General features: G+C 35.7%; 1 protein-coding gene across 6 annotated transcripts in view; it reads right to left on the reverse strand.

The window, feature by feature from the left end:
* Nucleotides 1-24,223, reverse strand: part of WDR49 (WD repeat domain 49) — a 118,661-nt gene that overhangs the window by 13,862 nt on the left and 80,576 nt on the right. For 5 of the 6 annotated variants that reach the window (XR_001597311.2, XM_016148155.2, XM_016148156.2 and 2 more), the window contains 6 exons: nucleotides 23,348-23,512; nucleotides 21,254-21,441; nucleotides 20,293-20,490; nucleotides 16,512-16,693; nucleotides 8,965-9,074; nucleotides 6,960-7,106 (listed from right to left, as the gene is read on the reverse strand). Coding sequence is in view for 5 of the 6 variants with exons in the window: in XM_016148155.2 (XP_016003641.2) it covers nucleotides 6,960-7,106; nucleotides 8,965-9,074; nucleotides 16,512-16,693; nucleotides 20,293-20,490; nucleotides 21,254-21,441; nucleotides 23,348-23,512 (990 nt within the window). In the remaining variant the exon portion in view is untranslated. Of the gene's footprint in view, nucleotides 1-6,959; nucleotides 7,107-8,964; nucleotides 9,075-16,511; nucleotides 16,694-17,070; nucleotides 19,387-20,292; nucleotides 20,491-21,253; nucleotides 21,442-23,347; nucleotides 23,513-24,223 lie in introns of those variants that run through there. The other variant, XM_016148158.2, reaches the window with a different exon arrangement.

Raw genomic sequence — 24,223 nt, forward strand, 5'->3', positions numbered from 1 at the left:
AAATTATCAACTCTTAACCAAATTTCCAATTCCTTCACTTTCCTTTCCTATCTGACTGTCCTCCAAACTAACTTTTCCAGCTCTCACACCTGACTAAAACTGAGAACTAAACCCTACAGACCAAATCCCTATCTAGACTCTAAGCTGCCTTGCTTGTTCTTTTCTCTCAGGACTCCAAAACGACTGCCATCACCCTGTAAAATATTGTTCAACTGATTTTGCAGGAGCAAAGCCAACAGGAATCCCTGAGAGACGACTTCTTAGATTGAGCTTTTCTCCACCCAGGTTTACGATCAACTCTGGGTTGTTCAGTGATTAGTGATATTCATTCATCATGAACAAAAGTAAGGAGACTGACAATGTTGAACTTTACCTGAGCCCTGTGCTCTGGGAAAGCAGAGACAGCTAAAAATCCTCCCATGCTTCTGTGTTCCAGAAACAGCAAAGAACCACTCTGCTCTCTCATATTCTGAGGCAAGACCCTTTCTACCCTTCTTCAGAAGACTAATAAGACTCATGGATTCATTGACCTGCCTCTATTACAGCTCAAGTCCACTTCCTTTTCTTCAAGGTGTTCCTTTTTAGTGAATATTCTCTCTATTGCAATGGCCTGATTGAAAGCACCTGTTTAATTGTCTCATTCATTTTGTCTTTAACAGAATAACAACAACAACAAAACACTTCACCTGTGGTATCACTAATGCAGCATTTTCTCTGCATTGGAAGTTTTAAAAGTTTACAGATATAATGTGAATTTATTGGCAAAACCTGACCCAGAGACACTTCTAAGTAGTTTCCAGATTTTTGAATCAAGCATATCAAAGAGGAGGTTCAAGCTGTTCGAGAATCCACAGGGAACAACTTAGAAGCTAAAGAGAGAGTGTGAAAGATGTTTCAACTTGAAAGGGAAAGAAAGAGGATACAAAAGGACATTTAAAAACCTGTAGGTAAGAATAAAAAGTCACCTAGGGATTACGAAGTGTTTGAAAACTGTCCCTAGTTCCAAAGTGATAGTTTGGAACATTGAAAGTAAGTCTGGCAAAATGCCTCTCATCATACGATTGCCAAATAACCCTCCGCACACTGTAATTATGGAGATAGCAGGAATGTGTGAAAAATGCAGTGCAAAGATTTCAGGGACACTCTGTAATGATAGCATGCAGGGGGGACATATTGGTAATAGAGATTTTTAAAAATTTCTCTTTTGTAATAACAATTTTTAAATTCAGCAGTATACTGAAAAGGAGATGAACAATTTTAAATAAAAGTGATAAAAACAGATAATATAATAGCAAAATAGCTGGTTTTAGAAGTCAGCATAAGAATGGGCTACCTCGGGAATATGATTTGTATACTCTTTGAACAAGGAAGGCTGCACCTAAAAATATTAATAATGTAGACACCTGAATAACGTGGACACTTCTCATCTAGGGTGCCCCTTTTACTAGCTGTGTGAGACTAGATGAGTTATTTAAACTCTTTATGCCTATGCCACAGGTTCTTTATGTAGACAACAAGGACAATAATAATTCCTACATCATAGAACTATTCAGTAGGATAATAAAATATTACCCATAAAGGAAATGTATCAAACACTTATTAGGTGTCAGGCCCTGTACTAAGGGCTTCACACGGGTTATTTCATTTAATGTTCACAGCAACATTTTGAGCATGGTAATGAATACAGTGCCTATTTTTATTTGAAGAAACTAAGGCACAGAGAGTTTAACTGACCTGTTCAAGGTCATACAGCTAGCAAGTGGTAAAGTCTTGATCTGAAGCCAGGCTTATGCCTCTCTAGCTGAATTACTTTGCATTTTCCAAGTTTCATTCTCTTTATATATGGAAATTCTTCCAAAAGGCAACTGTAACCGTTACTACCTTATAACATAGTAGGAATAATGACTGCAATTTCAAAGATTAAAAAATAATGTAAAGAACCAGGTGTGTGGGGGGAAAGCATGAAGAGCAAGTAAGATGATGACATGCCAGCTATCAATGTATTGGCCCTCAACTCCAAAGCCCCTCTTGTCTGCTTGCTCTGTGATAATGGACTGTAAATACTTCTCCTTTTCCAGATGGTGTAATGTTGAGCTCTGTCACTAGAGGGCACTAGAGGGACACTAAAGAAAAAGTGGGTTTATCTTCCAAGAGGGTGCTCCAGCTCCAGACCGACTCCTGCAGTGCAGATAGGGCTTCTCCAGAGCTCAGAACCAGTAGCTTCTGTCGTCACCCTCTCAGGTGGCTTTGCGATTCAAAGACACCTGTCTGGTACTATCCAGTGAATGGCTTTTCATTACACCCCAAGAGTCCAGCAGAGGGTCACCAGTATGACTTCTCCCTGTGAACAGCATCCCCGGCACTCCCTTGATGGCTTTTCAGCGAGTTCTGAAATATAGCACCTCCCTGTGTATGGCTTCCCTGGGCGCCCCTGTAAACAGCCTTGCAGAAAGCTCCACCTGTTGGGCGGGCATCTCCCTTGGTCTTTCTGTCTCAGGCCTGGGAGTAGTGGCTGCTCTTTAGATCTGCTATTCAAGCATTTCTCTTTGCTCCTTACCAGCAAATTCTCTATAAAGTGTTAAGGGTGGAAAATTTTCAAATGGCCAACTTCTGCTTCCATTGTTTAATGTTAAACAGGGTGTAGTTCTAGGAGATATTCTTTGCAAAGATATGCTAATGTTAAGGGTGTCCTTATCCTGTGTTAAGATATGTTAATGGCCAGCCTCTGCTTCTGTAAACCTGCTTGCTTGCTGAAGGGGGTTTGGGGGCTTTAAGCTATTCCTTCTAGAGGCTCGGGGCTGATTCTCTAGTGGGGAGAATCAGTCACCGGCCAGCTAATAAAGGCTCATAATTCATCTCATTTGGCTCCGTGGGTCTTAAATTTGATCGCACCACAACAAAAGCCCATAATTTATATTTAAAATCAGAAAAAAATGTGAACTTAAAAATGAAATTGATTCTAAAATAGGCCCGTCTTGACCGTACTTGCCCTTCGGTTGCCACTCTTTGTCTTGCCTTCCTGCTATATTCAGTCTCTTGAAAAAGTGTTAGCTTTTCTTGGTAGATATACCATGCCCTTCGTCTCAGCATATTCTAAAAATTGTCTCTAAAACCACCTTCTCCTCCTGTATTTCCTCTCTCAATAATACTCTTCTTATTTTTTAATTTTTTTTTTTGACATAGTTATCCAAGCTAGAAACCTGATGGTCATATATATCTTAACATCTCATCAGGGCACTTAATCCTTTAAATTATTTTCCTTTCTAAAATTAATTACTTCCTTTCTGGGACCCCTGTATCTTCAAAATAATAATAGATATTATTTAATGAATGCTTAGTCTGTGCTAGTCATTGTGTTAAAAATTAACCCACACAACTCTAAGAAACAGGTATCATTAGTCCCCTTAACAAATGAGAAAATGGAGACTAGTAGCTTATGAAAATTATCCAGATCTAAACAAATAGTAGAAGGAAAATTGAGAATTTAAAAGCAGGTAGCTGGCTGCGAACAATTTCCCCATACAATAATATGCTGCCTTCAATCTAGCCTTGTTATAATGTATTCATCACAGAGTTTCCAGAAAGCTTTATAAAATGCAAATCTGTTCATGTCACTTTCCTGTTTTAAGCATTTTAATGGGAATTTTAATTCTGGATAGGATTTAATAGGTAGTGGCAGGCCATTCTTTTCATTGTACCAGATAGGATAAAATAAATAAATAATAAATAAAACAAAAAAAGAAAACAGGAAAATTGTAGAAATAAATTTTTAAAGTCTTCAGAGGACTATAGAAGCAAAGATTATCAAATTAAAACTCTAGAGATGGTAGAACCCTTTTGAGATCAGCTGAGATTGCCAAATATTTTCTGAGTCCCTCTGGGGATTTATCGTGTCTGGGCATTTCTGAGAAACACGTTTACCATAAATGGAGAGACTATTCTAAAGGGAAGTAAAATTAGAAAAGCTTTTGATGACTATGTGGGTTGGTGTGTAAATTGGAATCTAGAGAAATTCCATAACTATGGCCTGGGTTCCCCATAGGATACATTCTGAGTGCTGAGGCGTTGTGGGAGACTGTGGACTGAACTGAAGAAGCAGAGTAAGGTTTCCTGCAGTCTTGTAGTACTTAGGAGACAATATTCCTCAAAAGGGAGAGGCCTAAAACAGACCTATGGAGTCAGAAGTAGACTAAGTCTAACTAGCGCTATAACCCAGCACTGACCAGGCTCAGTTTCTAAGTGGATTAACATAATCTGCTCCTCATGCTTTCTGTTGAGCTAAGGAAAGAGTGAACTGTCTCTGGGAAAAAATAACATTAATTTCAGTATCTATATATCTTTCATACATAATTTCTGCCACAATAAAAAAAATTTACAAAAATTACAGGGTTTAGAAAGAAAAAGGAAAATGCGACCAATAACTGAGGAAAAAATAGATATTAGAAGCAGAACCAGGATCATCTAGATATTGATTAGCAGTTCAGGACTTTAAAATTACTATTATTAATATGTTAAAGAAATCAGAGAGAAAATTTGAATAAAATGGATAAAAACATGAATAATTTCAACAGAATTAGAATCATAAAAGAGATTCAAATGGCTTTCTAAAACTGAAAAAAATATATAAAAAATCTAAAATCAGATTTAGATTGAATTCTTTCTCTCCTCCCTTACCCTTTGAATGCCTACTCATTCTAAGTCCCAGCTCAGACATGACCTCCACTTTGAATTCCTTCTTATGCCTCAGCCAGAGTTAATATGGTTCTTCCTTGGCACTTCCACAGAACTTCATCTGTGGAATCATTTGTCAAGCATTCTGTTGTCTGTCCTCAATAGTTTGTATTTGTCTCTCCTTCAAATTGGTGAAACTTTAGAAACAAAAAGAAAATTACTTACAGAGAAGGCAAAGGAAGAAAAGCTGAAGAAAATAAAAAAGCAAAAGAGAAAAAACAACTTTTAAAAACAGTGAAAATTACAGGAATTTTTAAAGGTAAAGGGATAAAGAAGTAAAAATTAGTAGTTACAAAATAGCCACAGGGATGTGGAGTACAGCACAGGGAATATAGTCAGTATTACTATAATGGCTGTGTGCAGTGCCAGATGGGTACTAGAGTAATCGGGGGATCACTTTATAAATCATATAAACACCTAACCATTGTGCTGTATACCTGAAACTAATGTAAAACAAAAGAAAGAAAGAAAGAAAGAAAGAAAGAAAGAAAGAAAGAAAGAAAGAAAGGAAGGAAGGAAGGAAGGAAGGAAGGAAGGAAGGAAGTAAGGAATGAAGGAAGGAAGGAAGGAAGGAAGAAAGAAAGAAAGAAAGAAAGAAAGAAAGAAAGAAAGAAAGAAAGAAAGAAAGAAAGAAATCCAGGAGAACAAAAGTATCTTTGAAAATATATTAGTCTCTTAGGTATTTTAGGTATTTTCATTTAGCCATGAACCCACCTCCCCCAACACACACCTTCCCTACCTATTAGGAGAATTCATCTGTGGATGAAGGAGCATGCACAAGGCTCCTCCCATAGGCAGGCATTCACATGGCTGAGGAGAGGTGTCTGCTGCCCTGACTGTTGACCTCCCCTACTTCCTACTCTCCTGCTTCTGAATGCTTCCAGTCACCCATTTCTCTTGTCTCAGTTCTGACTCCTGTGTGCATGTTCTGTGTCTGAACTGTCTTCACACTTTATCTTAGCTCTCTGGAGCTCTTCTTAATGTCCGTTCCCTGATTCTCTTCCATCTGTGACTCAGGAGGACCAGGTAAGTACTCCTCACATATATCCCTAAAGAGGAACCATCCTGGTGAAAAACAATAGAATGAAAGACAGAGAGCCCTGTCAGATGCCCTAAAGGTTATTGAGAGCCTAGAAGTTTGTGGATTCCGGTTTTTAAAAGAAATGAGCAGAAACAGTAGATGCCCCTCATGAGAACAAATAGATGATAACAAATTTAGAAAAGAGAAACTTTAAGAAAAGGCAAAGGAAGCTGATAATAATTGGACTAGAAATTATGGCGACAAGGAATGACAGCTATACCTTGCTCGTAAGTGAAATTGAAAAAAAAAAAATGTTGACCATCTGTTCTCCCTTTCCATGGGAGAAACCTCCTCAGGTGTGGACATAAAGAAACACCTCCCTCCAACCGGGCTATTATTTCTCAAGGATGACATTGAATCCCCATCTCGGAGGATTTGAAAAGTTTAGAAACCACAGATCTCGGAAGATGGTTCTGATCTTTTGACTGTTAGGAGTCGAAATGTACTTTTCATTCATTATTTTAAATGAGTTCCCTGCTGTGTCCATATGCTTTCTGAGTGCCTCACTGAGAGTCAGTGTGTGCTGCCTGCACTCCTGCGGGCCTCCGTGTGAGGGTAGGATTTCTGGTAGAGTTATTCTTCAAACCCTTAGACTCAGAAGGCTACAAAGTCTAAAAAATAGAGCATTCTTTTACACATCTTGTTTTGAAATCTTGAGAGATTATTCATTTATGTTTTATAAGTTCAGCTTTCTTGTGCTCTCATCATATCAGCCAAACACTGCAGCTGGAAGTCTCTAAGACAATACGCTTTAAGTAGCCTCTATTTACAGTGTTTCACATGAAAAGAACAAAACCAGATTGACAGAGACTTCCAAAGCAGTCTTATGATGTCTCTTTCTCTAGAATTGGTTTTGAAAATTAAGATTATTTGGGGGTAGGGGTTTCTATCCATGGCAACTTACAATACCTCTTCATGGCATTCTGAATAAAAATATTATTTTTTTTGTATTCCAGAATGTTGGCTGCTCCTTCTGAGAGCACAGATCAGCAGCTGAGCCATAAATCTTAACAGTCAAACCACACTTCATTTCACTCTAACCTAGAAGGCAAACATGTGTTCCTTTCATGCGTTTCTGCTTTATATTTTTAATTGGTTGAGTTTCATGGGGAGAGAGGATGGAAGTTTACGATAGCTGGGGACTTACTCTCAGAAAGTGACGGAAGCTCTGGAATTTGGGGACAGTCCTCCTCTGGCTCTTTCCTAAAATATTTCTCAGGGTCTAGAAGAAAAGCCGGTGTATTCACTTTAGGCAGCTCTTTCAGGGCTCCGATGCTCAATGACCTAAATGCACCTTAACAGCAGCACATTATAGGGGAGGATAGAAAAAAAAAAGTACAATATCATTCATTCTTCGGAAGACGATAACACATTTCCAAGTCCACTTTTCTTTTTTTAATTTAACCTTCCTGTTAGTCAGCTGGTACAGCTGCAATGCAGTGATCAGCAAACCCCATAAACACAGCTGTTCACAATAAACCCATGGTCCTTTCATTCAAAAAGACCAAATGGAACTCAAGGCTCCCCATTCATTTATTTTTTATTTTGTATTCTTTTGCCATTTTCCCTTGAAAAATGAGTATTCTGCAGTTTTGGAAAAGCTCCAGTTTCTCTTTTATCTACAAGGAAATTATATCTTTTGTAACACAAAATCTATTTTTTTAAGCAGTTAATCTAACAACATATCCAAATGTTTGATTCTGCAGGTACTTTTTCATTTTGCTAAAACGTAAACCAGAGCTGTGTTATTGTATTTATAATGCACAAAATGAGATAGAAAGAACAGGTCTTTTAATCGTGCCCTTAAAAGCAAAGTCTTGGACGAAGTGAAAACATTTTCTTTTTGCTTCATGGGGTAAATGGATAATGGAATGGAAGTCTAGAAAAGCTAAATTCAAGAAGTGATTTTATGTTTGTTTGATTGTTACCTCTGTCATTATGGTGGCTTAGTATCTAGGAAAAGAAAACATACATACTGAGCATCTGCTACGGGAAAAGTTGGTGGTTCTCAAACTTGTACACTGCATCAGAATCAGCTGGAGGGCTTGTTAAAGCACAAACTACTATTTGCCACTCCATTCCTTATTCAGTAGGGTGAAGATGGGACCTCAAAATTTACATTTCTAAGTTCCATGTGATGCTGATGCTTCTAGGTCAAAGAACATAGTTTGAGAAACAATTTGTTACATCAAACCGAAGGAGAAATCTTCCCAACCTATAAAGTATCATTATGCCCTTCTGACAGATGAGGAAATAGAGGAGGGGAATAAGATGCTTTAATAACTTGCCTGAATTTACATAGCTAGTAAACAGTAGACCATGGCCTTAAGCTCAAGTATGTTTCAAAACAAAAATTATATTCTGAGATATTATAACAATAATAATAATATTACTAATGAAATCATTTCGAGTTTTTATAGTATGCCAGGTACAGATCTAAGTGCTTTGCATGTAATAGCTCTTGTAATCCTGACAAAAGTCCTATGGAATAGATCAGTTTATAAATGTACATTAAATATTACCAAATACTGATGTACATTTTCGCAGCAATATTTCAACACAAATTCTAAAATTAACATATTCGCTCTATAAAAGTAAAGCTTCCACTTGGATATAAGTTGAAAAAAGATTTGTAAAGAGTAAAACAGTCTCATTATGTGATGGAGCTTCAGGAATGATTTTCACAACACTTCCAAATAATACACTTCAGTATGGTAATGAGTCTTTTTTTTCAATTGCTTTTTTTTTGTAATTCATTTTCTAGTCAGCTAATAACTAAACAAATATATCATTCTATGTGGTTTTGGGCTTCCTGAAAGCAAAAATAGTTTTTATTTATTTTCATCTCTTAAACATCCAGAGGAAAGAATTAACATTCTGTGCCAACTCTATTTAGGGAACTATAGCGGGAACCTTACATGCGTTTTCTGGCTTAGACTTTATACTTCTGCCACTTGTATGCTGTGCAGCCTTGGGCAAGTCACTCAATGTCTTTGAGCATCATTGTCTTCCTTTGTTAAGTGGAGATCACAGGACCTCCTTACTTTTATCAAGTACATCATGGAATACCAACATTCCTAACACATTTGTCTTATTCATACCAATCTATAAAATAATAACATTATAATAACATATCAAAAGAGATTACTTACTAGATGATTTTTTTATAACTTCACCATTGTAAAGGTTATGTGTTTTTTTCTTATAGATATTTTTTTCCTTATATCGTACACCTAAATTTATGAGTTCTGATGGCCTGATGCTGGAAGAAAATAATTCATGATGAAATAAAATATAAACCACAAAGGATGAACAGATACTTTATGGCTATAAATACTTATCTTACTTTGACAAAGAAACAAAAATAAAAACAAAAACAAAAACAAAAACAAAAACAAAAAACTATCCTGTGAACCTAAGTGGTAATATTTGTTTACACCAATCAAGCCAAATCTTTGAATAACATGCCTGCTAGCCAGGTGATGATATAAAAAAGTAGACTGAGAGGCTAATTAAAGTAAAGACCCTGTCTTCATAACAACTGGCAGGTCAGAGAAATAGCTTTAAGAAGAAAATTTCATAGAAACACATACTAATTTTGCCTTATGTGCAAATTATGTGGGATAAGCAGGGGCATGTGTCAAAACTCTTTTATCCAATGTTAGGCCTGGATCTTCACTTATGGCATCCAAAATGCAGAAAAATTTAGTATCTTTGAGTCTTATTTTATAAATCTACACGAAAATTTTAGATTAGCTTAAATCCAATGAAGAAGTTTTTATCAATGTAGATAGTGAAATCATTATATAGTTGTATATAATTCCAGGCAGAAAATGGTCTCAAATATATTTAACACCCACTGTCATAGACCACGACCTTAACAGCTACAAGTTGTATTGCCAAAAATCAGACTCCTTAGCGTCTTCTGGCCTATGACAGTTTCTAGGGCTTTCATTATTTTTCATAATCTTGTAAGTTTCAAAGACTTGTCAAATTTTTTGTGGAATGTCCCTCAATTTGGTTTTGTCTGATTATTACTATTTTTTTATGGTTAGATGGGGGTTATAGGTTGTTGGGAGAAAGACAACAGAAATAAAGCTCTAGAATCATCACATCTTATCAAAGGTCCATGCTGTCAACTTGACTTACCACTGCTAATGTTAACTTTATCACCTGGCCAAGGTTGTGTTTACTGTTTCTGATCTGTAAAGTTACTTTTTCCCTCTCCTATCTTTAGACTCTTCTCTGGGAGCAAGCTTTCAGGTACAGCCCACAGCTGAGGGAGGATGAGGAAGAGAGCTCTACTTCCTTGATTCAGGGGGATTATCTACATAAGCTATTTGGAATTATCAAATTTTTTAAGTAAATCTTTGCCATTCAAAAGACAGAGGGTTCTGGCAGTTTTTCCCCTACATCACACTGGAATGGCCTCTCTCACAACGTGCCAGCTCCTGTGAAGAAGGGTGTGTTATTTAGCCCCTGTCTGGGCTTTGAAGACAAGAATGATGGTACTTTTAAAATGGTAAGAGAATCTGGAATGAGAACTTTGTGTTGGGTGTAGGAAGGATAGAGTATCATGCAGTTAGGCCTTAAAGATATTAGAAAAAAGAATCCCCCACCCCAGAAAAGTACTGTTGAAATAAACTGAGGTACAAAAGGTTGAGTGAGACCTAAAAGTAGTGAGGTCTATTTTAGACTAGTTAACACCAGACTTTGATTTTTTTTTGCAAACACCCTGAATTCTTTCGTGCTTTTATACCATTTGCTTTCTGGCTCTCTCATCAGTGGTATTTAAATAAAATATTTTTTTTTTTTTTTTGTAGAAGACACAAGATTTTGCCTATCTCCACTAAAGAGTTTAATCCTTAGAGGGAAGTAGAATGAAGGTAGAAGAGAATCTTATGGCAATTGCTACAAATTGTGCTACTTAGATGACTGCCTAGGAAATAAAGCTATATTGATAAAGCTCTAAGACAACAGGCAGTTCTATGAACAACTAGACTATAGATTTAACTTCATATTCAAAAGCTAATGTATTGCTCCTTTCCACATACATCTGATATTTGGGGGAGTGGTTACTATAAAAAATGTACAGGGAGCTAGAAAGAGATGAATATTCCTAAAATTCCAATGTGCTTAATGGATGAAGACAAAGAAGCAGAAGAATGTAATAAAAGGCTAAGACAGAGTTTGAAACTTTTTGCAAAAAATGTCTTACGTGGTGATAAAGGAAAAGGAGTCTACAATGGGCTCTGGTAAAGTTGCCATCAATTATATAAGAAGGAAAAGCTCTAACTGACCTCTCACCTCTCGATTCTGGATGTAGAAGGGAGGAAAGATGCATAACAAATCGCCTAGTGCCCAACGAGGCATTAACAGAAAAAAGTAACTAGAGTAGTGGCTTACACATAGCAGGTACTTGGCAAAAGCGATCACTTGACTAAGAAACCAATAACTTTTCAATATTGCTGTATGATGCTTATTGGACAGACAGTATAGATTAATGGCAAAGCGTACTGACTTTGGAGCCAGAATGCCTGCTGTGGGATCCCTGGTTCACCTCTTGCTGGTTGGTTGGTTTTGGGAAAATTATTTAACTTTTTTGTGACTTACTTTTCTAATCGTGAAATAGGGATCATAACTGCAGCTATCTCTGAGGATTACAGTGACAATTAATGAGTTAAACACAAAAGACCTTAGAACAGTGCCTGGAATATGGTAAGAGCTCAGTAAGTATTGGTTGCTGTTACTTTAAACATTGATAGTACAATATTTTCTACTCAAAGGAGGGAGTTCCAACACCCCCTACAGCAGGTTCTAATACTCATGGGAACTATCAGATGATAAGACAAAAAGTAAAGTGATGTGGCATTTACAAAAATAAAAATTTGCTGTAGTAGTATTTTTATGACTTAAATTTCAAAAATGAGTACACTTTAATTTGCTTTCATTTGTCATACATAGGCATAGGATAGTTACTGCCACGTATTGTTGGCAAAAGTAGACTGGTAATCTTCCAAGTGTCTTGTGTCGTATAAGGCCTGATTTAAAATGAAATTTTATGTTTTGTGTATTTTTTCTTATAGTTGTCCAAAATTTCCCAATTTAATTTCTCATGTAAGATCTACTGGCAGAATAATTAGTTACTCAATAGCATTTAATAATATTAAATATCAGTTCCCTCATAGCAATAATATACAGTTTAGAGCATCGTAATTATTTCACATGTATAAAATACATCGATTTTAAGTGTGCTTTCTGCCTTATATAAACTCACTGAGAAATTAATAGAAATTTCTGTTTTATTTCCCATATGATTTTTTTTATTCTGGTTTCTAATATTTAAGCCTTTTCGCATAAGCATTTTTTTTTAATGTAACCAAAGGAAGATGTGTCAGATAATAGAAGGCACAGAAGACTTGTTCTTTTTTGCCCTAGAATAAGAATCAATAAGAGAGACTCCTGCAAAAGATAGATTTGACCTAACATTAGAACCATTCTATAGTAAAGAGTGGTTCAATAACAAAGATCACTATCTGTATAATGGTGAGTGCATCCCACAGCGATTATTCAAGAAGAGGCTGGGATGTACTTCTCTTAAAGATACCACAGGAGTTAGTTTAGTAGACTTCTAATACCTCTCTCAACTTCATTATTGAATTATTAAAAGTTAATAAACATGAAAAAATGTTCACACTCACAAATAAAAGAAAATGCAATTTAAAACAGTAGTGAAATATCATGACAACAGTTTCAAGACAATGACAACATCCAGCGTTGATTCAGAGGCAGCCATTTCCACATATACTGGAGGGAGAACCCACATGTTGGGACAGGGATTTGCTAAAATGACCCAATGGCTTTTAAACCTTTGATTCAGCATCCCCGCTTCAAAGAATTTGTTGAACTCAGGTATGCATGAAGGTATTTAAATACATATTTTTCCAGTTAAAATTTGTAACAGTCTCAGTGTTTGAAAACAAGAGAATGGTTGAAAGGCTACGTGATATATTTCTAGAGAGTCATTACAAATGTTGATGTCTGTGGACACTCATATTAATAATACAGAAATGAACTTGCTGTACATTTTTGAATGATAAATAGGTTATAAATTATGTATAATAAGTCATTTTTATAAATTATCCATTTATTTATTTGCATAAGTATGCCCAGAACAAGCCTAGAGAGTGAAATTTCTAAGTGTTAGCAATGGCTTTACTACAGGTGATTTCTTTTCATCTTTTTCTTCTTGCTTATTGTACTTTCCCTAATGAATATTTTATTTTTGTAATGAAGAAATATTCTAAGGTTATATTTTCTAAATTATTTTAATCTCTTTTTCTAGATTAGAATAATTTGCTTGAGTCCAGAAACAGAATATTCCCCCATAAATAAAAATGTATGTCCACTGTTTTGCTGCCTATTTTATCCTTTTCTTCCTTCCTTCCTTCCCTCCCTCCCTCCCTCCCTCCCTCCCTCCCTCCCTCCCTCCCTCCCTTCTTTCTTTCTTTCTTTCTTTCTTTCTTTCTTTCTTTCTTTCTTTCTTTCTTTCGTTCTTTCTTTCTCTTTCTTTCTTTTTTTTCATTTTCTCATAGTAATATGATTGTTGCAGAACCTAAGGAAGGGAAAAATCTATTTCTTTGTATCAATTGTTAACTTAGCGTTAGGACTTCCTTATTCTCTTAAACTCTATATTCATCTTAATCTCCTCAGGGTTTAAATTGAAGATGACATTTTACTACCTACCTTCTTCTCAGAAATAATATTATAAAATGTCTTAAGCACTATGGGAAATTGGTATTTATGTATAAGTCAGAAGATAATATATGCCAACATTTTTATCCTGGAAAGAGAATCTTAGGAGTTAAGATGAGAACATAATTTTAAATTATTTAATTTTTCCTCATTTTTCCTACTTCTTTCATTTTCTATTGGATTTTTCTTTTTGCTTCTCCATCTTTTCTTATTGCTTCTCCCAATCATCTAAACATACCCCTGCCTTCATACACTCATACCAAATGTACTTTTCCATCTTCTTTTGTCTAACTTCTTTTACATTTTTATTTTCATATTTTTGCACAAGGACAAGAGCTGGCATGATTCTCCTTGGATTTACTAATCTGATTAAGAAAAGGGCACATTCTTCAGAATCATATTTTCTTAGGGAGAAAATGATCTGTAATCTCTTCAGTATTGGATGGAGGCCATGAAGAACATTTACAGCTGACAATGACATTGCACTTGTATATTTTCCACATAGAATTCCTGGTCATGTTTCTGGGAGAAGAGAGAGGTATACTTGACAAGTTAATTCTGAAGATACATTTTTAACCTTTTTCTTTCAATTAGTTCAATACTTCCTAAATGATATTATTCTGTACTATCTCGTTACTATAAATTAAAATGATTTCAATCCAGTCATCTGAATTAGATAAAAGTAGAAATTTCAAAGATCAGGTATTTTTTGATGTATCATTATTTGATAAAATATAGTACAATGAATACAACTTTGCCTCTTACCACTGGAAATTTCTCCCAAGGCCTACAGAAACTTACAACTAAGGTGAGATCACTCTGTACATCTATTTAAAATCTAGCAAAATACAAAGCTCCAGTTTTAAGAAAAATCTATGAATTAAATAATTTACATATCAGCACAAGTTTTCATAACACAGTGTCATGTAATAATAGAAACTATAATAAGAAGAGATAAAAGTCAGGAAAGAAGTAAACGGTTCTAATTTTCAAATCTAGAGAAGGCGGATTTAAAAAATAACAACTGAGTTTGTTATAAGGAAGGAGAAAATAGTATAGTGGCTGAAATACTCCTAAATAGGAATCTGTAACACTTGTCTTCACTATTTTACGAGTGTGACAGACAGAGGAGCAATGATCTATCTGTGTTATCCTGTGATAACTTTATTTCTTGATCTATAAAAATTGAGTTGGGTAGCTGGGTGGGAGCATTTTATCATATCAGAAGTCTTTCCTTTCCCAGCATTCTATTATTGTACAGGATTGGTCATGCTATCTTTCTAAATTGAAGAGATCATTCTGCCTGAAAGTAAAATGCCACTTGACATTTCAGCAAGCCATAATTCAAGGAAATGGAAGAACAAATACCAAAAAGTAATTTAGTGTAACAGGATGTTTAAAGGGGACTTTTTTTCTTCTATTTCCCTGTCAACAGAGGTCCAAAGGTCTGAAAGCAAAATAATTAAGAGGTGAAAAGTATTTCCATATTCCAAAGTGAGATATCTTTAAAACCAACCTGGTTACACCCAGGCCAACCACCATTCTAGGATGTACACAGACCAAAACTATGATAACATGAGAGAGGAGAGGAGAGAGTTGTTGGTGTGTGCTGAGTCCCACTCTCCTGAGAGAGGAGGGAAGCTTCCCTTGCAGTTCTAGCTTCCATTCACATAGATCAAAGAATTTAATGTACGCTGCCTGGGGAAATAATTAGAGGAACAAGGTAGACCAGAGATTTATTAATACCTGAAAAAGTCTGCAGGCAAAAAGCTGTGGCCGGAGACACCCAAGTAAGCTAAGGGAAAGAAGGCAACCAGGGAGCAATAGATGTGGCAAAGATGAGTGAGCTACCTATTGGCCAAGCAGGAGTTATCTCACGCAGACTTATGCAAGAGTGAAGGCCTGCCAATGCAAGGGAACTGTATCAGAAAACACTGTGATGTATATTTCCAAAGGTAACCCCAGTTAATGGGGTTGAGCCATAAGAGATTGACCAAAGAGTGCATTAATTTGAAAATGTACAATGCAGAAGTCCCTGAGTGAAGTTATTAAAGAATCTTCGACTGTACCCACTTAATGTAAACTACGGACTTTATGCTAAATAATAAAGTATCAAAATTGATTCATCAATTGTAACAAACACATCACACTAGTGCAAGACACTAGGTGGGGTGGAATGGGGTATGTAGAACTCTATATTTTCTGTGCAAATTTTCTATAAATCTAAAAAAATGTAATAGATGCACATGGTTTAAAAAAATTGCCTTTGTATCAAAGAATATACAATGAACAAAATCGTCCCTTCAAAAAAATAATAGTTGTTTAGTACGAAAGGTAAAATGAAGAGAAAATGGATTATTAAGAATATAGGAAACAAAAGAAATAACTAAAACTGTCTGACATTAGATAGAAAGAGGAATGTAAGAATGGAATCTAGCAGAGTATTACAAAGAGAAGAAACAGCTTAACAACATATAGGAAAGGCAAGAAGCATTAAAATGATAGTCATGTCTAATATTCATAGTTAAGCTATTTGAACTTGTCAACCTACTGTACACCTTACCAAAACTGGGAGTAAAATCTGACATACATTCTGAGATAGATACATTCATGTGTACACACACGCGTGCGTGCGCGCACACACACACACATCATTTTTGAGGAAAGGGGCTAATTTCCGCAATTAGGTTGATGATGGAGTAGAAACAAAGAACTAGAAGACACAAATAGAAATCTAGAATTTAATGGAGGCAAGAAATAAGAACCAGATATAACACTAAGAGTATAAATTCTCCCCCTGCCACGCACACACCCCTACCAAGCACTAACATTTTAGAGGAATCTCGAGGTAGTCATCAGATACCCCATGGAGCACAGAAGGAACTTTGGGCTAAGCTTACCTATGTCTTCTCTAGGCACCTGGGTAACACTTAAAATTACTTACTTGCATGTTGACTCGTCTTTGTTTTTGCTATCAAGTAGAGAAAGTTCTGTTGGCGCTAAACATGATTCCTCCTTAGAAAGTAAAGGGATTTCCCTTATGCTTTCTTCTTGAATCTCACTTCCTATTACATTAGTATCCTTTTTAGAAAGGGGAAAAAAGCTTTCAATTTGCCAATGTTTTGCCTATAAAAACAAAGAGATTTATTTTATTTTTATAAAATGTATTTTCCTTGAACATTTATATACTATACTACTAATTAAAGTCCTGAGAACGCATACACAAGAATAAGAAATGGTTCCTGTTCTCAGTAAACTCACAGCCTTGAAGAGAAATAAGACATACACGTAACTTTAATAAAGGTAGAAAGTGATATGTCATGAGAAACAAATGAAAATTCTCTGAAAAATAATGAACTACAAAAAAAATGACATTCCTACTTCAAAAACCTGAATAGCAAAGTGTAAATTTACTAAAAAAGAAGGTTTTTGTTGAATTATCAGAGTTAATTTTTCATACAACTACTTTTTTACATATTTCCTAAAAATATCTCAAAAGCCAGTCCAATTTTTCAGCATTTCTTCCCAGAAAATATGTTATATAGTAGTTTTTCATAGATTTTAGCTATAGGTCTTAATATGTATCTGTCTAATAAAAGTTTCCAATGACAATCTATTTCATATTTTAAATACAGAACCAATTTCCTTGTGTTTTTAAATTCACATCGAATACACAGAAATGCACCAGAGAACACAGCTGTGTAATATGAGAGTAACATTAAGTATCCCCAGGATATCTGACTGACCTACAAACTGATAACCTTGTCAGAAGGGTTTGAAAAGTAAAATGCCTACAGGGACCAGGAAGATAATGTCAGTGAATGAATCAAGGTTTATATAAAATGATAAATCACAGATGCAATTCAGCCTCAGTGTCCATCGACAATAGGGAAACGCAGGGACTGCACTGAATGAAAGAGAACCCATTTTACAGGTGACCTCAGGAAATGACATATGTTCTTTTTCAAGAGAAGCAAGAAATCTGGATCTTATATGAAACCATTTAACGTTTAAATATGGGCAGCTAAATTAAATGTCAAACACAGAGTGAATAGGCACAGAGTCACTGGCCCCCAAATGAGAAGGAGAAGTGCCAGCACACAAATACTGCACAATTCAACTGTGGCGAGTGCTTAACGAGGGGCACCGAAGAAGTGCACACATCATCTAAGTTCTTTTTATACTGTGATCATCTGACAGTTTCCTGGGATAAATGTATCTCTGTGATTAAATCATCTCCACTCCTATTTCGCCAGCTCTAGAAATAGACATACCACACAACTTACTTTTAAAAATCTAACTTGAAAAGCAACCTCAGATCAATAGCTATGTTGTAAAAGTGATTCGCAGTTATTAAAAATAAAAAAACTTCTTTCATGAAATATATATAATCGTATTGCATTAAATTTTAAAGACTTTAATCAGACTGTAGGTGATTGGAAAATTAAGTCTTAATGTAGGAAATTAAAATATATTAATGCTTTCCTCCTGTTCTTAAAGCTGCTAGACCAGAATTAATTCAACTAGAAGACAAATGCCTCAATCAAATGTAGGGCAAAAGTCACTACACTTTTCAAATCAAATTTGTTCAGTAAAAATTGTTTGGATCCTAATTGGCTTTCTTCTTCTAATCTACGTATTTCCATCTGCCTCTCAAATCTTACTGTACATAGGTGTCTCTTCTTACTATAAGCAGGACAGTCACCGTTTCTATTTTCCAGTGTCTGATAATTTTTCCTCTTCCCATCTTCATGCCTCTCTTAACCCTTTCCTCCCTCTCTTCCCCTTTCCTCCTCCCTTTTCTCTGTGCCACTTGGGACTAGCAGCACCCATATTCAAGATAGCTTGATAAAAATATCCTTAAAAAACTTTAAAAGCTTAAACATAGGGGATGAGAAAACACAGCTGTCCCAGATTTGCCAGACTTTACTTTCTAAAACTACACCAGCTCTGGTGGCTCTTTTTCTGTCTTCGACAGCAGGAAAAAAAAATTTTTTTGCAGGCTTTTGTGGACTGAAGTCCTTCAAAATACAAAGGATTTCATAAAACAACTAAGGAAAAATATCAAAGGCATAACAATGAGTAGTTTTATTAGAACATACTTCTTAATTAAGATAAAAATCAGCTACAGGTAGTGTTTAGTGGACAAAGTTTTTATGATACTCACATCTAGAACAGTTGTATTTTTGCTTCAACCTCATCTATGGACCTCCTTATACTCCAGATGTCACCCACTTGATGATGCTTTGTTCACCTGTCATTCTATCCTCCAGCTCACGTAGGCTGAGCCCACGTAGCCTGGTCCTTTAGCAATATTGGCATTGCATTAACTTCTCTACTGCCCCAAATAGTATTCCAGGTCCTTTCATGTTCAGAATGCCAGCATGCCCTACTCTGTCTCACTCACTACACCTCTGCTCTCACACCCATTTGAGTTCCCACTCAGATGCTGTTTTTCCTAAGAAAAGTCTATCACTTGCCTCATTTACAGAGCAGAAGAGACTGTACAGCTTGAATGTTACATTGTGATTCCCATATTACCTGCCAAACTTGGGTCCACCTCCCCAGATTATTTTCTGATTTGCCATCACCCTCCATGTCCTAAAATGTTGTACAGAATTCTTTCAGCACAAGTCGACATCATCAAAGTGACTTCACAAATAGAGCAACAACAGACTTTGTCTTCCAACGCTTAGAGAATTGCCATACTCTCACAGCATGAGAGCAGCAGCTGAAGTTGCTGGATGGAACCAAGTCAACCAGCCAGACAGAGGAATTGAGGTTTTAGTGTAACCTCACACCACCACGTTTGAACAGTACTGGTTGAAACAGATCAAACCAATAATTTACTTTCAAAGCACATAGGGAATGGGAGCAGAGCTCCCAAGCAAAGAAACAGAAAAAAAAAAAATTATAGAAATGTGAGACAATGATAGTTCCTTTCTTTTATACCCCCACTTCCATTTTTTCCCCCCACTAACAGGTATAAATCAGAGCTTAGTTTCAAAGGAGGAGCAAGTTAAAAGCATGAGCTCTGAAATAAGCCAGCTCGAGTTAAAAGCAACACTCTGCTAGTTATATGAACTTTTGTGGGCTCAGGCAATTTATTCAAACTCTTTGCGCCTCTGTTTCCTCATCTGTAAAATAGGAATAATGAGAGTTCTTTCATTACATGATGAGCAGTTGTGACGATGACATGAGATAAGTCACATAGAGACCTTAGACGGTGCCCCGAGCGTACAGGAAGCACTCAGCAAATGTCAGCTATTATTATTTTCAAAAGAGTAAACCAGATGAATAGGAAGGTTTGTTTTTTCTAAAGTTTCCTCTTTTATTATTACCTTGATTATTACTTGACACTCACAGCCACCATTCTTTTTAATAATGACATAACAGATGATTTTATCCACATGTATTTTTACTGAAATTTAAAATTGAAGGTATTCACTTATTTTAGAGGCGAAATCTTTCTCAGAAATCCTGGAATAGGTTGAGTGGCACAGAGCCATCATGTTTCCCTGTCTCTGGTGTCTTTCAATTGATGGAACTGCTGTGGCTAATGGTAAACAGGACAAGAGATGCCTGGAGCTACAGCTCCAGAAATGAAAGTCAGTTCTTTCATGACTAATGAACATCAACAGCCAATGAGATTCAAATGAAAATCACCCCAAATTCCTACTAAATGTCAAGTAAATCCTAGAATAATAAGGAAAAAATATTTCTACCTGGCCAAAGATCCAGACAGGAGCACCGCAGGCATCAGTCACACAAACACTGCAGTCTGCCGAGGAGGAGATAATCAGTGAACGGCCATTCAGCTCACAGATTTCTAAAGAACTTATCTGGTCTTCGTGAGGTTGGAATGATCTTATCAGAGTTGGGGCCTGTGTGATTTTGCTTTTACTGGAATTAAGACAGTACTCCTAAATGAAAAGAAATGCCACAATTGTAAAAAGTTCAAATATTTAATTATGCAATGAGATGACACTTTTTAAAAAAAAAAAAAAGTCTGATGCGGAAATGAAAAAAGGGTACATTTTGGAACAATAGTCTGTAACCCAAATACGAAAGAATAATTCATGATAACAGAGGTTAGAAAATGGTATTAATATTAAAAAAAAAAAAGGTTTCTAGCTGATTTGACTAATTTGAGACATGGAAAGAAAGGAAGGGGGGAAGGTGGAAAGTAAAAAGGGAACAGTAAAGTCACTTATTTGATAAAGGTGAACTTTATCATGTATAGGTAGTCACATATTACACAATTTTATCATATTAGAAAGTCAAGATAATCAATGACACAAAGATCATAAACTAACTCAGAATGACAATAATGTTTCGATGAAGGGCCAGAACTTTTATTTAAATTACAGTTACAGTCATATTTCAAATAAGGTATATTCTAATTATTTATGCTCAAACAATGCTGCAGTACCTTACTGACATTATTGCCCTCCTAAATTGGGTGACTGACTTGAATATATATTAACAGATTTTTAATATCAATAAAAATCTGTTTTTCGCCTCAAATTAAAAGAAGTATCTCCTCAATACATGTAAATGTTTCCTTGAAAATACTCAGACTGAACATTTCTTCTTTTATCTAGAATGAAGACAAGACAGGATAGTTATCTGCAACAAAAGGCAATCAAAAATAAAAAAGATGATGTGAGAATTTTTTCAATTTACCTCTATATTCCAGATTTTCAACCATCCATCAAGATCTCCTGTGGCAAGGTATCGATTCAATTTATTGGTAGCCATAATAATGGATCCAACTCCACTGTGAGCCAAAAATTCAGCCAGAAGTTGCTTCTTAACTGTATCCCAGAATCTTACATACCCAGATCCTCCACATGACACTAAGTTAGCACCTCCTAACATGTAAAGGAACACCTAATTAGAACACTATGACAATAATTACCAGAACCAGCTTCCATGGCTTGCCCTGTGGAAAGCGTGTGTAGAGAGGTGGGTACCCTCAGATCAATTTCCAGCACTTTAATTCTCTCAAATATAAAATGAGGATAACCCTACGATGACCTCAATGGTTTATGCTGAGTATTAAATGAGGTAGAATCTATAAGATGTTCTATTCAATTTAGTTGTTTCTTTCATGTATTATTTTGGTATTATTTTGGTTTTTTAAAGTTAGAATTAGTTTGTTCCTTCAAATAAACATAAAGTATTAATTACGACTTTGCAATAATAGTCTGATTATATAAAACCCATCTTTCTTAATAATCAGTTGGACACATATGCCAAAGAAGTAAATTCCTCAGGCACAAGTCCGGATGCATATACATAGTTATAGCAGCATAATTACGGATTTCTCCATATAGTAGCATGCTTAAAATTCTATTGATGAATTTGTTTTAAAATTTTTCATCAAGAATTTATTGCAAACTCTTATGGGACACTTTGTTGGTTCACAGGACTAGAACTAACCTTTTCATTTTCCATTTTGATATGCCCTGTAGGAGCACTTTGCCTCAATTATTCTGCTGTGGCAACGTTCCTATTATTGTCTGATAAATCTGTGGATGACATCCAATTTGCTTCACAAATGTAATGCTGATTAACTATCATATCTGTTTAAAGTAGAAATGATAGCGTGTAGCTGCTTCAGTAGAAACAATTTGGGAATCCTGACAACATTAGGAAGAATTAGTCTGGAGGAAACAAGGGCAATTTCTGGATAACAGTTCATATTGCTAGATAAGTGAGTTCTAGAAAATAGAAAGTTTAAGAATCTAACCATTTCAAAATATATATTCTAAATATTCCACGGTTTCTAAAACCCTGTAGAAGTATATTTTTGTCAACTTTTAATTTTGAAACATTTTATATGAAAATCAGGCAGATTTTTCAAATGAAAATTGAATATGGAAAAGTGAATATGGAAAACATGGTTAAAACATGTTTCTTTTTTTCAAAAATGTAACACGTATATGTCTAGATTCCTAATGTTAAGAAAAAAATATGTTTAAAATACAATTTTTTTAGATGAAATTTCAAAAATATGCATTACTCGCAAAAAGAGATTTTTATTTTAGGAAAACATGCTGTGTCAACACCATGCTAACATAGCCAATAAAAACAGAGGGAAAATGAAGAAGATTATTTCATCAATATAATACCAAATAACTACAGTAACTCATATGGCAATACCAGTGTTAGCATATATCTCAGCAGAAGCTATATTGATATATTCTGGAAACTATGCACAGCTGGTAAAGAACCCCAAGAATTTCCACCCCCCCAAAAAATTATGACAAAGAGTGGGTAGTTCTCTTGCACTGGGATCAGCAGTTATTTAAAATTTTGCTCCCAATCTCCAAGTTTCTCAGCATTTTCTTCTAGCTCATTTTGACCAGGTGTCAGTGCAGTCAGTCTCGGACTGCACTCTTCTGCCTCATGTAGTCCTAGTCTTAACACATACATTTGGAGCTTTACCGTGGCCTGCCAAACTCCCTTATGTCATGGCCGGAACACCAGTTCTGACTGTTGCCCATATTAAGCAATTTGTCAGTCTCTCTCACTCTGATCCTGACATATGCAGTAGTGCATAAATTTCTGGCAGCATCTAGTCTGGCTCCTGTTTCTGGACCCATGCTCCTGAACTCTAACGTCATTTACTGTGGCCTGTGACTCAGTACTGACTATTAGTCAGATGCAGTTGAACTCTATAAGACCTTGGTAGGATTAGATTAAACTCACTTTTCCAACATTTTACAATATATCAAAGCAGTCTACAGTCAAAAATTTAAATACATAGTTTACCTGTTGCTGCAATGTGTTTTCTTGCTTCAAGGAAGCAAAGCCTCATAACAGCATTATTGCACCTAGTGTCAGTCTCAAAGGAGCAAGCTCCTGGAGCAGCCTGGTCTGCCATGGGGTGCCTTAAGCAGCTCCTCCCACAACCAAGAAGTTTTTGAGGCACTGTATCTGTCATGGAGGCAAAGCCAGGTGTGTTAATGAAGAGAAACATCTGCTCCTCAAATAAATGCTTATGAAAAATAACAGGCCCACCTTCATCATGGTCTCAGAATAGGTTTCCAGTCAACATCATAGAGCCTTCTGATATCCACTTCCTCAACCCCAACCCAACGGATTGTTTGATTCCCTTTTTATTTGCATATTCCATACACATTTACTATGTTTTACCCTTGATATGAATTAATAGGGACTTCACTCTATAGTCACTGTTAACATCTTAGAGATCCTGATATGTTCAAGGCAAATATGATTCTATTATCTTGGCATTTTCAGCTTAATAATCATCAACACTAACCTTGTAAATAATTTAATAAACCTGAGCTATAATGACTACTTAAATATATTTAAGTGATCATTTTTTTAGCAGTATTATTTGTTGCTGAGTTACCTTGGAGAGGACACTCCTAATGATATTCGATTGTCTCGTGATATCATCTCCAGGCCACGCTAATAAAAACTGAGGATATTCATCTTAGAATATATGAATAGTCTGCAAATATTTATGAAATGTCTATGCAGAAGTATCTTTGAATTTTTAAAGCAAGACATCTATAGCAAAGCTTATCATGTCTTTCAGAAATTCTATATTATCTGGTTTTCTTTCTTATCTATCTCTGTTTTTAATCATAGCCACAGTCTGTAAGAGCAAGATGACACTCT

The sequence above is a fragment of the Rousettus aegyptiacus genome, unplaced genomic scaffold (assembly GCF_014176215.1).
Source record: "Rousettus aegyptiacus isolate mRouAeg1 unplaced genomic scaffold, mRouAeg1.p scaffold_m13_p_4, whole genome shotgun sequence".
NCBI lineage: Eukaryota > Metazoa > Chordata > Mammalia > Chiroptera > Pteropodidae > Rousettus > Rousettus aegyptiacus.